Source organism: Quercus robur, chromosome 10 (genome assembly GCF_932294415.1).
Source record: "Quercus robur chromosome 10, dhQueRobu3.1, whole genome shotgun sequence".
Lineage (NCBI taxonomy): Eukaryota > Viridiplantae > Streptophyta > Magnoliopsida > Fagales > Fagaceae > Quercus > Quercus robur.
In genome coordinates this window covers 16161391-16177051 of record NC_065543.1, presented here as the reverse complement: position 1 = coordinate 16177051, position 15661 = coordinate 16161391, and the positions used below count along the sequence as shown (strand labels likewise).

At 40.2% G+C, this 15661-nt stretch overlaps 4 protein-coding genes across 4 annotated transcripts; all 4 read right to left on the bottom strand.

Moving 5' to 3' along the window:
- Nucleotides 1-164: 164 nt before the first annotated feature.
- Nucleotides 165-3702, bottom strand: LOC126703034 (ABC transporter I family member 10). Its single transcript, XM_050401931.1, has 6 exons — nt 3535-3702; nt 3212-3383; nt 3007-3093; nt 1195-1320; nt 986-1108; nt 165-604 (listed from the first exon to the last, which is right to left on the bottom strand). Exons 1-6 carry the CDS (start codon nt 3603-3605, stop codon nt 395-397), a joined length of 789 nt encoding a protein of 262 aa, XP_050257888.1. The 5' UTR covers nt 3606-3702; the 3' UTR covers nt 165-394.
- A 5674-nt stretch (nt 3703-9376) lies between these two features.
- Nucleotides 9377-10972, bottom strand: LOC126703891 (uncharacterized). Its single transcript, XM_050402951.1, has 3 exons — nt 10039-10972; nt 9768-9891; nt 9377-9677 (listed from the first exon to the last, which is right to left on the bottom strand). Exons 1-3 carry the CDS (start codon nt 10970-10972, stop codon nt 9377-9379), a joined length of 1359 nt encoding a protein of 452 aa, XP_050258908.1.
- Nucleotides 10973-12439: 1467 nt separating this feature from the next.
- LOC126703890 (uncharacterized) lies at nt 12440-12955 on the bottom strand. Its single transcript, XM_050402950.1, has one exon. The coding sequence runs from the start codon at nt 12953-12955 to the stop codon at nt 12440-12442; it is 516 nt and encodes a 171-aa protein (XP_050258907.1).
- Nucleotides 12956-13462: 507 nt separating this feature from the next.
- LOC126703889 (uncharacterized) lies at nt 13463-13999 on the bottom strand. The gene has a single exon (XM_050402949.1). It carries the CDS (start codon nt 13997-13999, stop codon nt 13463-13465), a length of 537 nt encoding a protein of 178 aa, XP_050258906.1.
- Between the last annotated feature and the right edge of the window lie 1662 nt (nt 14000-15661).

Sequence of the window (15661 nt, the reverse complement as noted above, 5' to 3'; positions counted from 1 at the left end):
TACCAGTTTTCTTTAGACCACAAAGGTTTGAATGTTTGATTGGAACTTGTTTTCCACATCAGGTTGTCCTCAAAGCCGCCCCCCCACCGCCCCCCCCAAAAAAAAAAAAATAATAATAATAAAGAAACCTATATTTTAAGCATTACTTGCATTTATCCATAAGATTATCTAAATATATTTTTCAATTTCAATAAACATGTATGTAATATAAAAGCCAGTGTAGGCAGTTTTGAATGCACTCAAGACCTGCTTTTCCAAACTTCCAAGCCAATGAGCATCACCATTTGGCCCGTTATTTTACAAAGATATATCAAAGGGAAGCAAGAACAAGCTTGCCATTGCAGAATAAATGGGTCAGATTCGCTAGCTCTAACAAACAGAAGGCAGATTTTGTTCAAGAATTGATTTGTTTGATGTAAGCAGATTGCCTAACTCTAATAAAATCCAGTATACTTGCTGCATCACCTTGCATGACAACTTCCCCATTTTCCATGTAAACAGCACCATCGGCATACTCGAGTTCTTCCAAACGATGGGTCACCCACAATGCTGTAACTTCTTCAGAACTATCCAAAGAATTTCTTACTGCTTTAATCACCCCAATCTGATTTAGAAAGTGGGGGGAAAAGAAGAAGAAGAAAAGAAACCATCTTCAGAAAATCCTAATCATACAAGGAATTGAACATCTTCCAAAGATTGTAGTAAAACGATTCATAATCATATTACAACGCAAGAGGATAATGCTATCTCAACATGGATAATGCCCTTCTAGAAGGGTTCATATATGCTACAAATAAAAAGTAAACAACTACTGGGCACTAATGGGAAGAAAAGGTAATTCATAATGTTAAAATAGGTGATCGTTAAATGAATCCTACTGTCAAATCTTTTTATTTGAATGCAAACAACATTCCATAGATGTGTCTATAATATGATAGCACAAAGGATTAAAAATATTCCATCTCGTTTCTAAAAAATAAAATACCTGATCATTTTCATCTAAAAATGTTGTGAGCTCATCCAATAACAGCACTTTGCAAGCTTCAGCTAAAGCACCAGCAATTGCAACCCTCTGCTTCTGACCACCACTGAGTGTTTGAACAGACCTCTAAAAATGCAACAAAAGCCCAATTAGATGTCAAACTTCTAGCAAATACTTCAACTAACCAGAAGATATTGATGCACAAAAATTACCTGCAGGTAGTCAGACATGCCAACAGCATCCAAAGCTTTAGACACCCTGGATCTAACCTCACCACAGGTCAAATTGAACTTTCCAAGACCAAATGCCACATCAGCTTCTACTGTAGGCATCACTACCTGCAACAAAAGAGGAATGCCATCATAGGCACTTTCTGGCAGTTCTTTTGAGCATTTTTCTAGCCACAATAATAAGCAAACTGTTTTGGTTTCACCTAATCATCCATGTTTTGAATTGTAATGGTCTCAATTAAAATGTTCTAGAGACCAATAACAAAACATCATGTTAGGATGCAAACAATTTCATTTGGAAAGGAAATTACAGATGTTAATATCACATTCAATAACAGCATACAGGCATGAGTAAGAATAACCTCAAGATAATATTTTAATTTTTCTTTTTTCATTTTGTATGGTAAGGATACGATTTGACTATGAAGCACTGGCACCAATATGGAAAAGGACATGATACAAATACTATAAAATCCAGAAGACCTTAACTAATAAATAGATACATTTAAATAAATTTTAAAAGATATATAACAAACACCAAAGGCATGAAATATGTATAAACAATAAAACTAATTTAGAAGTGGTCAGTACCAACAAAACACATAATCCATGCTTGATTCATAGATGTTCAACTATTGGTTAAATAATTAAATTCACCATTTCGAAACAGGTTTAGCTTTTCGGACAATTGGTAATTTATTATGGTCTCAAAACAAGAGGTTTTTGAGACAATCGGTAAAAATAGAAATTTGGAATTTTACAGATTCCTAACTTTCTAAAACACAAAGCCCCATATTTTACATTTAAACCTCCTTTTTTCTTAAGAAAAATTAATTATCCTCAAAAGTATCCATGCCATATCCATTATTTAAATTAATTTTTTAACATGAGTATCCCAATATGCATCAAACATATCCACATCAAATACATATTAGATAGAAGTATGAGTGCTAAATTTGAAGTATCTATTCCGCCAGGTTTATCAGCACCAAAGTGACTTCATGGAGCATTGCTGCCCCAGCAACACCTAGCTAGAGCTCACTGGTATCCCATACATCTAATGTGAGTGGATGAGTTCACGGATGAACACTAGATATGTCAATGAAGTTGACATACTAGCATCTTTTATGTGCTTTTATAAAAATCCTTCTGCTGGTATAGGAAAGGGGTGAAAATCTGACATTCTTTTTCTTGAATTCTTTAGTCGAATGCTGACTCTAGAACTAGCCTCTAATTTCACCTCTTCCAACAAAAAAGTCCTAGGAAGCCAATCAAAGAAAGCAGCTCATTCCACAGCTTAGTTAAATCAACCCTTACACCCGTTTCAGTTATCAACCTCCATATGAAAAGAGTAAAAGGACATTCAACCACAGAATAGGACTAAACTAACCTACTATCTTTTGCTTGGTAAGTTATAGATGCATCCGATGGGTCCTTACTCTTATAAAGAAAATGTTCCATTTGAGCTAGAGCTTGTTAAGAGAATAGCATTTACGAATCACAGCTACCTCCAACCTTGACTAGGGAACTAATTCAAAATCCAAAACTCTATTCATATCTATGATTGCACTAAAAAAAGGGGAAAATTTAAAGCTAGGCTTGGAACCTAGTCAAAGAGTCCTATTACATTACATAGTATATATGAAGTTCATTCTTCATTAATAACATGGAAGAGGCTGAAAACCATAAAGTTTGACATGTCAAATCCTATACTTGCAACCAAACGTGAAAATACTCGAACTGCAATGTTACAAACATAAACATTACAACATGAAAAATGGATAAAGAACACACCTGGTGGTCTGGATTTTGGAAAACAAAACTCTTTGGCCGCTTCACGTACACAGTTCCATTCGTGGGACTCAAAACACCAGCCAAGATCTACATAGTTCTTGACATTGTTTGATAAACATAAGCAATCTAACAAATTCAAAATACACTAAAAGCAAAACAACCCAGTAGAGAAAAAGCAGTTTTGGTATGGTAAATTTTGGTGTACCTTCAAGAGGGTAGATTTTCCACAACCGTTGGGTCCAAGAAGCATCCAGAACTGTCCAGAAGGAATTCGAAGCGAACAGTCCCGAAGAATCGGCACGACTTTTCCCTGCCTCGTCGTGATCGAGAAATTCACATTCCGACCGTCAATGGCAATGTTGTCGGTAACATTAGTCCTGTAAATGCAGAAATCAATATACCCATATGAGAATCAGAACAGAAGGAGGCGGAAGAAACCTCAAAATTGACTGCACGCTTTGTGTTTGACGAATTGCCCAACTGAAAACAAGTGCTCAATGAGAGAGAGAGAAAGAAAGAGAGTGAGACCTGGTGGAAGAGGTAGAGTGAGGAGGCGGGAAAAGAGCAGCGGAGGCGCGGAAGAGAATAGAGTGATTCATAGCATTTAACTAACGAACTAACTAAACTAACCATATGAGTTTGTTTTGTTGATTTATATGAGTTGTTAGTTGTTACCGTTATGCAAAGGCATAATTGGGTTTACGTAAGAACACTTCTTGTCTTTATATTTTAGGGCCTTTTTTTTTATTTGGGTCTAATGTGCACTCATTATTCAATTATTTTTAGAAATGTTTTATAAAAAGGCTGCCAAAAAAATTTGTAACTTTTTTATTTTTTCATAAAAAGTTTTTTAAAATAGTTTATGTAGGGTCTTGATTTACAGTTCAAGTCCAAAATGTATGGGGTGTTGGCCCAATAAGCCCAATATAATAAATTCATAGAGAGTGGGTTGAAAAACTAGACCCTAATGAATTGAATAACCGATAGATTTAATTTGAACGACTGTAAAACACAAACAAGAGACTTGATCTTAATATATTTTCAGTCCGAGGAGGTCCTCCTATAAATTAATCACAATTGGATACCAAGATCATTTAGATTGCTATAGTCTTTTTCTTTCCTCTTTTTTCCGATCACTCATTCATGAAAAGTCTTTCACATTATATATCTTCCTTTGGACCATCTTCATCCTATACTTGTTGATTATCTGAGCCCTTACTTGAGTACCTGTCTCATCAGACACTCTCTCTGGTTTTTTGTGAATTGTGGTAGTTAAAATAACACTGTTCAGAGGTTTTCTCTACATAAATGCGGCCAGAAAAGTAGTTGCAATGCATTTAATGCAGTGGTGGCAGCTTTCCCTTAGATATTTTTAGGTTTCCTTCCTTCTCGTATGTTCATGAGGCATGTCTCTATTAGTGGAGTTTTTTGGAGGATCATTCTAATTGATGGAGTACATACTTTGAACTATATTCATCATATCCGAGGAGGAGTTCCTCCTCGGACAATCCTCTCATTTGTTCCTTATTTGTGAGACTTTAACTGGAAACATCTAATAATTATTTACTCCTCCTCGGACCTATCAATGTCCTCGGACAAAGCCCAAGGCCCAATATTCGATCTTGGACCCTTACCCTACAATAGCCCCTCAAAATTCCAATTTTTTTCTCCCATCCGAGAAGAAAAAGTGGGGTTTTGATCTTTGAGGGATAAGATCAATTGATCTTTTTGATTCACACGTGCAAGAGTGTGGTTTTACATGCCTCATAATTGTCACTAACGCTTCGTAGCCCACGAGGCGTTATTAATTATTCTAGGTGGCTTTATGTTCCCCGCATCTTTAACGGTGAGGCGTCAATCCAGCAACTAACATTTTTCCTAGAATTTTGAGCAGGAGTGTTCCCACTTATTTTCTCCCTCTATATAAAGCATCAAGGGAAATCACTTTCTCCTTATTTCATAAGTCTTCAAACTCCCCAGAGATTCCAAGCACTCAAATTCACAGAGCTTTCTAAGTTACTAGATTTCCCATACCTTTTCTTCGAGTAATCCTTGAAAAATTTTCTAAAAGTTTTCAGAGATTTAAGCAAATCTTAGTTCTTGTAAGTTTCTATTTTTTTTTTGAATTTTTCTCTCTCCTAGGCTCGGCTTCTCGGCCTACCATTTCTTAGTCAGTCCTTTAACTTGTCCGGATGGGTAGATTGAAGCATTTAGTAAACTCCCCTGCTAAAATAAAGGCCTTTAAGAAAAGATATCACATCCCACAAGAGGTCGCTCTGCGATACTATTCTCCATAACAAATAATGTTGCATAGAGAAACGGGAGAAGTCATCATCCCTATGATAGCTTTCATAGAAGGGGGGATGACTCTCCCCATGGGTAGGATAACGCGGGATTATCTTCTTAACCATAGGATATGCCCCCATCAATGCGCACCCAACCTCTTTAGGGTCCTGGGTAGTGTTGATGCTCTCAACGAGCATCTAAATTTAGGGCTCACTTGGCACGATGTGATCCACATGTATGAGTGTCACTCCCTCAAAAACGCGGGATATTATCTAAAGTCCCGCTCGGACATTGTCAGATTAGTATCATGTCTACCTAAATCTAACAAGGGTATGAAAGACAACTATCTGATAGCTTCAGGAGCGTGGCATAATGGCCTTCCCTGCCTCGTCTGAGAGGGAGAGCCAGGTGGGATACCTTAGAATTAGATTATGTAGCAAGAAATCTAGATTCCTTGACCCCAACCATGTTATTACTTCTCTTTCATCTTGCTTTCTTTTGATGATGAATTTTAGCTTTCTAACCATATTTTATCTCTTGGCTACCTTTGCAGATAAGACGCACGTAGCGCCTAGGCTCAGCTTTACCAATGTTACCACTCTTAATTATTTGTTGAGATTAGAGATTTTCATAAGTGAAGACAGATAGCTTTGAGCTGTCCACTTAATTTTAGATTTCCAGCCAATCTCGGAGATATATCAAGACGTTGGCAACGCTATAAGAGTGGGTGATCCAAGGTTGGCTCGAATTGACGTTTCGTGGCCAAACTTCTTAACATGAGACGATCTTCCACTAGTTGCATTCCCCATTCCACAGATTCTTCCACCAGTTGCACTGCCACTTCCATAGATTCTTCCACCAGTTGCATTGCCACTTCCACATATTCTTCCTAAAGTAGCAACAGTACCCGAGAAAGAGATTGCCTCATCTTGTCTATCATTAGAGGAGGAGATATATAAATTCCATTTTAAGGAGGAAGAGAATCCAAAGGCTCCTCTAATCAACATCTTGGACGTCGAAGGCGAAGTAGACAAGCATTTCGGTGTTCATACCCCTATTTTTGTGATTGCTCGCCCAGACAGCTCCTCCGAAGAAGAGGAAGATAGTATGGCGTTAAACAAGCGCAACAAGAGTTTAAGAGAACTTATGGCTTCTAGGGCAAAGGATCAACCTCGAAAGAAGCCACAAAATCCCAAGTTCCCTCTAATCTTCCCCCTCCTCCTCCTCAGATCCCCACTGACCTCAGACTAAAGCCAAATCTTGACTTGAAAAAGAAGAGGCCACTTGAGGCGCTTGAGGAAGGCGAGGTGGGTCCTCGAAAGGGGATGAAACAACAAAGAGTGGTCCAAGATGCTCGAGATAAGAGATCCCGATCTGTGGACAGCCGGAAAGAACAAAATAGGGCTGATGTGCGCATGACACAATGCACATGGAGTCCTCGGCTGGAAGTGGATGGGACTCCCATCCCTTGGAATGCATCGGTTCGAGAATTTCAAAGGGGTCGAGCGGGGTATATAGCTGAAGCCTTGGAGCAGCCCTTACTCCTTCCTAAGGATATGGAAGCTTACAGGCGCTTTACGTAGAATGACCTTATCCTGTCCCTGAAAAGGGACCTTACTATGGTAAACAATTTATCTACTTATGAACTTAGGCTAAATCATGCTTTCGTTTTTTACTCATATTATTATTATTATTTTTTTTTTTGGTTGTCTTTGGGCAGATTACTCAACAAGTTTTCGTGGCCGAGGAGTGGTACCGTGACGCTTGTAAACAGGCCGATGCTGAGGCCTTCACTCGTGCTGATGTTGAGAAATCATTGGGGGCTGTTAAGCAGGAGCAGATGGAGCTATCCGAGAAGCTTAAAGTGGTAAACCAAGCTCTTTCAAGTACTGAGGCCAGTTTGAAAACTGTTGAAAGGCAGGCTGAGGATCAGCGTCAAAAACTGCACTTGACCGAGATAGATCTGGCCACACAAAGGCAATTGGTCATAGATCTTAAGGTTGAGTTGCAGAAGGCCAAGGAAGAAGCTCAACTGGTCAGGGAAGCAGTCGAGACTGAGAAGAAGGCTTCATATTTGCTTGCTGTGGAGGAGATGCAGATAAGGCTCGCTAAGGAGCTTTCAAAGGTGTGCAGGGATTATTGCAACCTGACATGGGATAGGGCCCTTAGTGTTGCAGGAGTCCCTGCAGACTCTGTTTGGTGGCAGCTTGGGAGTATATTTTACCATTCAGATATCCGTGAAATTCCCGCTGCTACCTCCTCTCCTCTTGCCCCCACTCCAGAATCTTCCGAGCAGCCTTTGTTTATTCTAGATGCCTTCTTTCTTCCTGAAATTTTGAAGGGATCCAGCCAAGTTGATGACCAAGGCCAGGGGGCTGAAGGGGAAAAGGACAAAGGCAAGAGTAAGGGGAAAAAGCCCTCCACCGAGGCCAAGGATGCTGCCAAGGATAGGGAAGCTGCAGCCAAAGCGAAGGAAGCAGAGGCCAAGACTCAGGAAGTTGACCCCAAGGCCAAGGACGCTCCCACTTCCCAGTCGAGCCATAAGGAAGATCCTCCTACCCCTCCTCTTAAAGTTTAGCACTTAGGATTCTATTTCTAATTCCATTTTTTTTTTTTGTGTGTAAATGACACTATGTCAATGCATACAATGTACTTTCTTTGTCATTCAATGAGAATGTTCTTCATTTCATCTTTTGTTCTTTTGCTTTATGCACTTTGAAGTTTACTATTTTTATACATAGCATTGAACTGCCGTTACTTTGCCTTCAATAAAAGCCAACAATAATACGCTGCTTAATAGCCTAAGTAATTTGGTTAAGTGCCAGGAGCAAAGTTGTGTATTAAGTGTTTGTATTGTGAATTGAATCTTACGTAATGAAGGTTAATATTGATAAACTTATGTCATCTAAGGGGAAATAAAAGAGGCAGACAACCTGCATCTTGCTCATCACTTATGTAAATAAATATAAGTTTAAATTTGCTTAAAGATTTCAACTCGAGGATGTAAACATAGCCTTGGATCTATTTTGACCTTTGGTGAAAAATAAAGGGGTGTTACAGAATGTTGATTTCCCCAAAGTGTGTGGTCCGAGGGACCTGACACAACTTAGGTTCTGTTTATACGCTAGTATAGATACTTTTGAGTGTTAATTTCACCCAAACATGTGGTTCGAGATAACTGACATATCTTAGGATTTGTTTAAACACTTATGTAGATGCCCTTGAGTATTAATTTCTCTTCAGCCTGTGGTCCAAGAAGCCATGCAGGACTTAGATTCTGTTTAATAGTTGAATAGATGTTAAAAGTAATTTATTTCCCCTAAGTCTGTGGTTCAAGGAGCCATGCAAGACTTAGATTCTGTTTAATATTTGAACAGATGTCAAAAGTAATTGATTTCCCCAAAGCCTGTGGTCTGAGGAGCCATACAAGACTTAGGTTCTGTTTAATACTTGAATAGATGTCAAAAGTAATTAATTTCCTCTAAGCCTGTGGTTCGAGGAGCCATGCAGGACTTAGGTTCTGTTTAATACTTGAACAGATGTCAAAAGTAATTAATTTCTCGTAAGCCTGTGGTCCGAGGAGCCATGCAGGACTTAGGTTTTATTTAATACTTGAACATATGTCAAAAGTAATTAATTTCTCCTGAGTCTGTGGTCCGAGGAGTCATGCAAGACTTAAGTTCTATTTAATACTTGAACAGATTGAGTAACATGAAGCACAATGCTTTTACACAACAAAAAAATTTATTGATAAATGAAATTTTCATTAATAATAATACATTTTTAGGTTGTTTACATTCCAAGGGCGCGGTATTACATGTTCATTTAAGTCTTCAAGGAAATAAGCCTCTATACCAGCCACAGAGGTGATGCGATATGGTCCTTCCCAATTGAGTCCTAGCTTTCCCTATGTTGGGTTCTTTGTAGTGCCCAGAACTTTCCTCAATAACAAGTCACCAAGCACTAGTGGCCTTAGCTATACCTTGGCATCATAATCTTGCTTGAGTTTATGTTGGTAGTATACCAATTGGACCATTGCACTTTCTCTTCTTTCTTCGATAAGATCCAAGCTCCTTTCTAGCAACTAATTGTTACTACTTGGATTAAAGTTGGTCTTTAGTGTTGGGAAGCCTGTCTCTAAGGGAATAACAGCCTTGGCTCCATAAGTCATCGAAAAGGGGGTCTCCCCTGTTGATCTGCGAGGCGTGGTTCGATACATCCACAAGACATGTGACAGTTCTTCCACCCATTTTCCCTTCGCATCATCCAACCTTTTCTTGAATCCACTCACTATGACCTTATTAACAGGCTCGGCTTGTCCATTTCCCTGAGGATAAGCCGAGGTAGAATATATGTTCGTAATTCCCAATTCACAACAGTATCTCCTGAAGGATTTACTGTCAAACTAAAAACCATTATTCAAGATTTGGGAATGAGGGACCCCAAACTGGGTAACAATGTTTTTCCAAATAAACTTCTTAGCATCCACATCTCTGATATTTGCTAAAGGTTCAGTTTCAACCCATTTAGTGAAATAGTTAGTGTCGACCAGCAAATACTTCTTGTTCCTTGCTGCTTTGGGGAAATGGCCAACTATATCTAAGCCCCATTGAGCAAAAGGCCAGGGGCTAGACAAGGGGTTAAGAACTCCTCTTGGCTGGTGTATGTTTAATGCAAACCTTTGACACTGATCACACTTCTTCACATACTCTTATACTTCTTTTTACATATTTGGCCATTACTAGCCCTGAGTGATGGCTCTATGAGACAAAGATCTGCCTCCTATGTGGCTTCCACAAATTCCTTCATACAGCTCCTCGAGGAGTAGCTCTGTCACTTTAGGGTGAACACAGAGTAGATATGGCCCAAAAAAAGAGCGCTTGTACAATTTTTGGTCCTCGGATAGCCAGAAACGAGACGCTTTTCTCCTTATCTTTTCAGCCTTTGATTTATCTTTTGGCAAGATGTCTTCTCTCAGATATGGTACTATGGAATCCATCCAACTGGGCCCTATCCTGATTTGGTGAACATGAACTGCTTGTCCCTTTATCTCTGTGGGTTTACACAAGTCTTCTATAAGGATAACCCGAGGTAGGCTCTGTGCTAAGGAGGTTGCCAGCATGGCTAGGGAATCGGCGTGTATGTTTCCACTCCTGGGGACGTACAAAAGAGTGAAGGATTCAAATCCTGATTGCAGATGTCTAACTTGACTTAAATACCCTTGCATCCTCTCATCTCTTACTTCTAGTTCACCCTTCACCTGGCCGACAACTAACCTTGAGTCCAAGAACATCTTTACTGCCTTTTCTCCCATTCTTTGAACCATGGACATTCCCTCCAACAAGGCTTCGTGCTCAGCTTCATTATTCATGGCTGAGAAGCCCAATCTTAGTGACTTTTCTATGGTGAGCTTCTCGGGTGAGATCAGAACTAGCCCCACTCCAGAGCGCCTTTGATTTGCCGCATCATCAATGTATACCTTCCAAAATAAAGGTTCTTGTAGAAAGATTGTGCCAACCGATTTTCCATCCATGTTCTGTGTCGTTGATGTTTCTTCTAATGGGGGTTCAGTGAACTTGGCCACGAGTTCTGCCAGTACCTGACTCTTGACAGAGGTACAAGGCATGTATTTGATGTCAAAAGCCCCTAGAACTGTGCCCCACTTTGCAATCCTCCCCATGTAATCAGCACTTCGAAGTATGGTCTTGAGTGGAAGTTATGTTAGGATGACGACTGTATGTGCTTGGAAGTAATGGGGAAACTTTTGTGTACCATGCACCACTGCCAGGATGGCCTTCTCCAGCAATAGATAGTGAATCTCAGCCTCATGTAGTGATTTGCTCACATAATAGACTGGCCATTGTACTCCATTGTCAACTTGTATCAATACCAAACTCACAACGTGAGGGGCCATCGCAATATAAGAAAACAAAACTTCATCTGTCCCAGGACTGGACATGATAGGTGGCCGAGATAGATATTCTTTAAGTTGCTGAAATGCCAAAGCACACTCCTCAGTCTACTCAAATCCCTTCAATTTATTCATCAATAGGAAGAAAGGTTTGCATCTATCTACGGACCGAGAAATAAACCGGTTTAGAGCAGCAGTTATTCCGGTTAGTTTCTGAACTTCTTTGGGATTTCGAGGTGGTTGTAAATTGTTTATCGCCTTAACGTGGTCGGGATTAACTTTAATTCCCAGGTGGGTCACCATATAGCCTAGGAATTTTCCTGATCCCACACCAAAAGAACATTTGGAGGCATTAAGGCGCAGCTTGTGTTCTCTCAGTATTTCAAAAATATTTCTGAGGTCTCCCACATGTTCAGACACCACCTTACTCTTCACTACCATGTCATCTATATAGACTTCAATATTCTTGCTCAATTGAGGTTTAAACATCTTAGTCATCATCCTTTGATAGGTGGATCTTGCATTTTTCAAGCCAAAGGGCATTACCTTGTAATGGTAGTTTCTAGTGGGAGTAACAAAAGCTGTCTTTTCCTAGTCATCTAGTGCTAGCGATATTTGATGATATCCTTGAAAGGCATCTAAAAAGATCAATAAAGGATGGCCTATGGTAGCATCTATCCACTGGTCTATCCGAGGCATAGGAAAGGGATCTTTTGAACAAGCTTTGTTTAAATCCGTGAAATCCACACACACTCGCCATTTTTCGTTCTTTTTCCTTACTACCACAATATTGGCCAGCCATTTAGGATAGAAAACCTTTTCGATAGCCCCCGCCTGCTTAAACTTTGTCACCTCATCTTTGACAGCATCAGAATGTTCTCTAGATGAGCTCCGAGGAGGTTGTTTTTGGGGGGTAACAGATGGATTAACATTCAAATGGTGACAAATGAAATGTGGGTCCACCCTCAGGGCTTCATAAGCGTTCCATGTGAATACATTTACGTTTTTTCTCAGGAATTCGATTAGCTTTTGTCTCTCTTGGGGAGGCAGCTGGGAGTCGACCTAAAAGAATTGCTCCGGATCATCGCCAACAGCAACCTTTTCTAGATCCTCACATTTTGTTTCCTCGGTTAATCCATTATCGGGCAATACCAGAGTTCTTGGTTACTATAAGTTCCTTTCAGCAGAGGCCAAGGACTCCGCATTGGGCCTATGTAAGATGGCAAACACCATGCACTACCTAGCCATGGACTGATTCCCTACAATCTCTTTAACTTGACCGTTGGATGGATACTTCACCTTTTGGTGTAGGATAGAAGAAACAGCTTCTAAGGCATGAAGCCAAGGTCTAGTCACGATAGCCGTATACGGTGAATAGGCATCTACCACAATGAAGTCCACTTCCACAACATCTGAACCGGTCTGTACGGGCAATCTAATTTGACCTCTTGGAGTAACTGTTTTTCCCTCGAAACTTACTAGTGGGGAATCGTACGCCGTTAGGTCCTCGGGTTTCAAATTCAGCCCCTTGTACAAGTCGGGGTAAATTATTTCAACAGCACTTTCTTGATCTACCAACACTCTTTTCACATCATACCCCCCTATCCTGAGTGTGACCACCAAAGCATTGTAATGGGGTTGGATAGTTTTGATCTTATTGTCGTCCGAGAAGCCCAAAACTAGTGGATCCTTTATTCTAGCTCTTTTTGGCTTTGAATTGCTGTCTTCGGTTGATAGCTGAGCCACAGACATCACTCTGGAGGGACAGGAACCGATCTTACTGGGGTAGCGAAGATGACATTGATCATTCCCATAGGAGGTCTTGAAGAAGCATCCCTCTGGGAATCCGAACTTGTCTACACCGCTTGGCCGTTAGAATGGTGCAGCAGCTGCTTTAACTTCCCTTCTTAGACCAACTGGTCCAAATGGCCTCACAAATTCCTACAGTCTTCTGTTGTGTGTCCCTGGTCCTGATGATATTGGCAATAAAGGCTCTGGTTGTGTCTCATGGGGTTTTCAGCCACTTTATTTAGCCATTTGAAGAATGACTCGTTTTTAATCTTCTATAGAACCTAATGCACTGGTTCTCATAATACTGCATTAACGGTCTGGGTGTTAGTAGACCCTGATTGTCCAGCAAAATCTCTCCGGGGTCGGTTGTTATTGAATCGGTCTGACCTGAAATCCCTCCTCTCCCGATGGATAAGCTTAGCCTTTCTTTTACCCAGTTGCTAGTCTTCTTCAACCCTTTTATACTTGTCAATCCAGTCCCCTAAGCTGGCGCAGGCTGGTGACTGGTTTTCCTGTTAGGGACTTCTTTAAACCATGCTCGGTTAGGAGGCCACTCTTGAAGGTACTGATGGCGACGTCTTCAAAATTACCATCTATTTTATTGTACATCTCCCAATACCTGTCCGAGTATGTTTTCAGGATCTCCCCTTCTCGTATGGACAAAGACAGTAGGGAGTCTAAGGGCCAAGGGACCTTGGTACATGTGATAAAACAAGAGCTAAACGCTCGAGTGAGTTCCTCAAAGGAATTTATTGAACCCGTCCTCAAGACGTCAAACCATCTCATCGCCACGGGTCCCAAACTAGATAGGAACACTTTGCACATCAAGGCTTCGTCCTTAGAATAGACAGCCATTCTCTGATTGAAATGGCTCACATGCTCTACTGAGTCTGTTCGCCCATTGTAGATGGTGAATGTTGGCTGATGGAAATGTTGAGGAGGAGCTGCCCTTTCAATCCTATGCGTGAAGGGTGACTTGGCAATCTGATTCAAAGCTTTGCTCATTGCATCATTTCCCAATCCTCTGTGAATGGGGATTTTGCATCGACGTTCACTATGGTGCTCCTCTTTATATGAGAAGGATTTGCTAGGAGGTGTCCTTGATCTACGTCAATAACCGCTATTCTTCTCATTGTTAGAAGAGGAATTAGACGGGGTGGGAATTCGTTTTCGTTGTGCATGGCGTAACTTCTTCTTAAGCTAGTCAATTTCCCTTTGCATGGCTTTATTGTGTTGTTCTTGAGAGACGTGACTCCCAACTCGAGAGTGGCTTTTGCTTGTATGCGTAACGTGCACGCTACCCTCTTAATCTCTCCTACGCTCAAGGTTGGTGAAAGGATTTTCACATTGAAATGCTATGGATTCTGCTCGATGTGAGCCTGAATTCGCCATAGTTGACCGTTGTTTTCACTATCACACAAGTTCCCCCCACAGACGGTGCCAATTGTAGGGTCTCGATTTACAGTCCAAGCCCAAAACGTATGAGATGTTGGCCCAATGAGCCCAATACAATAAATTTGTAGAGAGTGAGTTGAAGAACTAGGCCCTAATGAATTGAATAATGGATAGATTTAATTTGAACGACTGTAAAACACAAACAAGAGACTTGATCTTAATATATTTTCAGTCCAAGGAGGTTCTCCTTCTATTAATTAATCACAATTGGATACCAAGATCATTTAGATTGCTATAGTATTTTCTTTCCTCTTTTTTTTGATCACTTATTCATGAAGAGTCTTTCATTTTATATATCCTCCTTTGGATCATTTTCATCCTACACCTGTTGATCATCTGAGTCCTTACTTGAGTACCTGTCCTATCAGACACCCTCTCTGGTTTTCTGTGAGTTGTGGCAGCCAAGGTAGCACTGTTCAGAAGTCTTCTCCACATAAATGCGGCTAGAAAAGTAGTTGCAGTTCATTTAATGCGGTGGTGGCAGCTTTTCCTTAGATATTTTTAGGTTCCCTTCCTTTTCGTATGTTCATGAGGCATGTCCCTATCAGTGGAGCTTCTTGGAGGATCATTCTAATTGATGGAGTACATACTTTGAACTATATTCATCATATCCAAGGAGGAGTTCCTCCTCAGACAATCCTCTGATTTGTTCCCTACTTGTGAGACTTTAACTGGGAATATCTAATAATTATTTGCTCCTCCTTGGACCTATTAATGTCCTTGGACAGAGCCCAAGGCTCAATATACGATTTTGGGCCCTTACCCCGACAATAGTCTCTCAAAATTCCGGTTTTTCCCTCCCATCCAAGGAGAAAAAGCGGGGTTTTGATCTTTGAGAGATAAGATCAACTTAGAGACTTTTGGTTTCACCAAAATATTTAAATGTTTTCTCTTATATATATATATATATATATATATATTTATTGTACAAGATTCTCTTATTTAATTAATAATTTGGGAAATTATATTTTACTATCCTAAACTATAAAATCTATGAATGCATGTTTTGCACCTTAAACTATGACTCTTGTTACACTTTATATCCCGATGTCAAGTTTGCTATTATGTTGGATGGAAACCTCAATCACATGACTCAGACGTAACCTTTGCTTAAGTGGCACCAAGCCAAAAGTCCTAAAGGCCTATATTCCAAGTCAAAGTTCCAAAGATCCTTACGTCCATAAACCCTCAGTCTCAGTCCATCACTCTTAC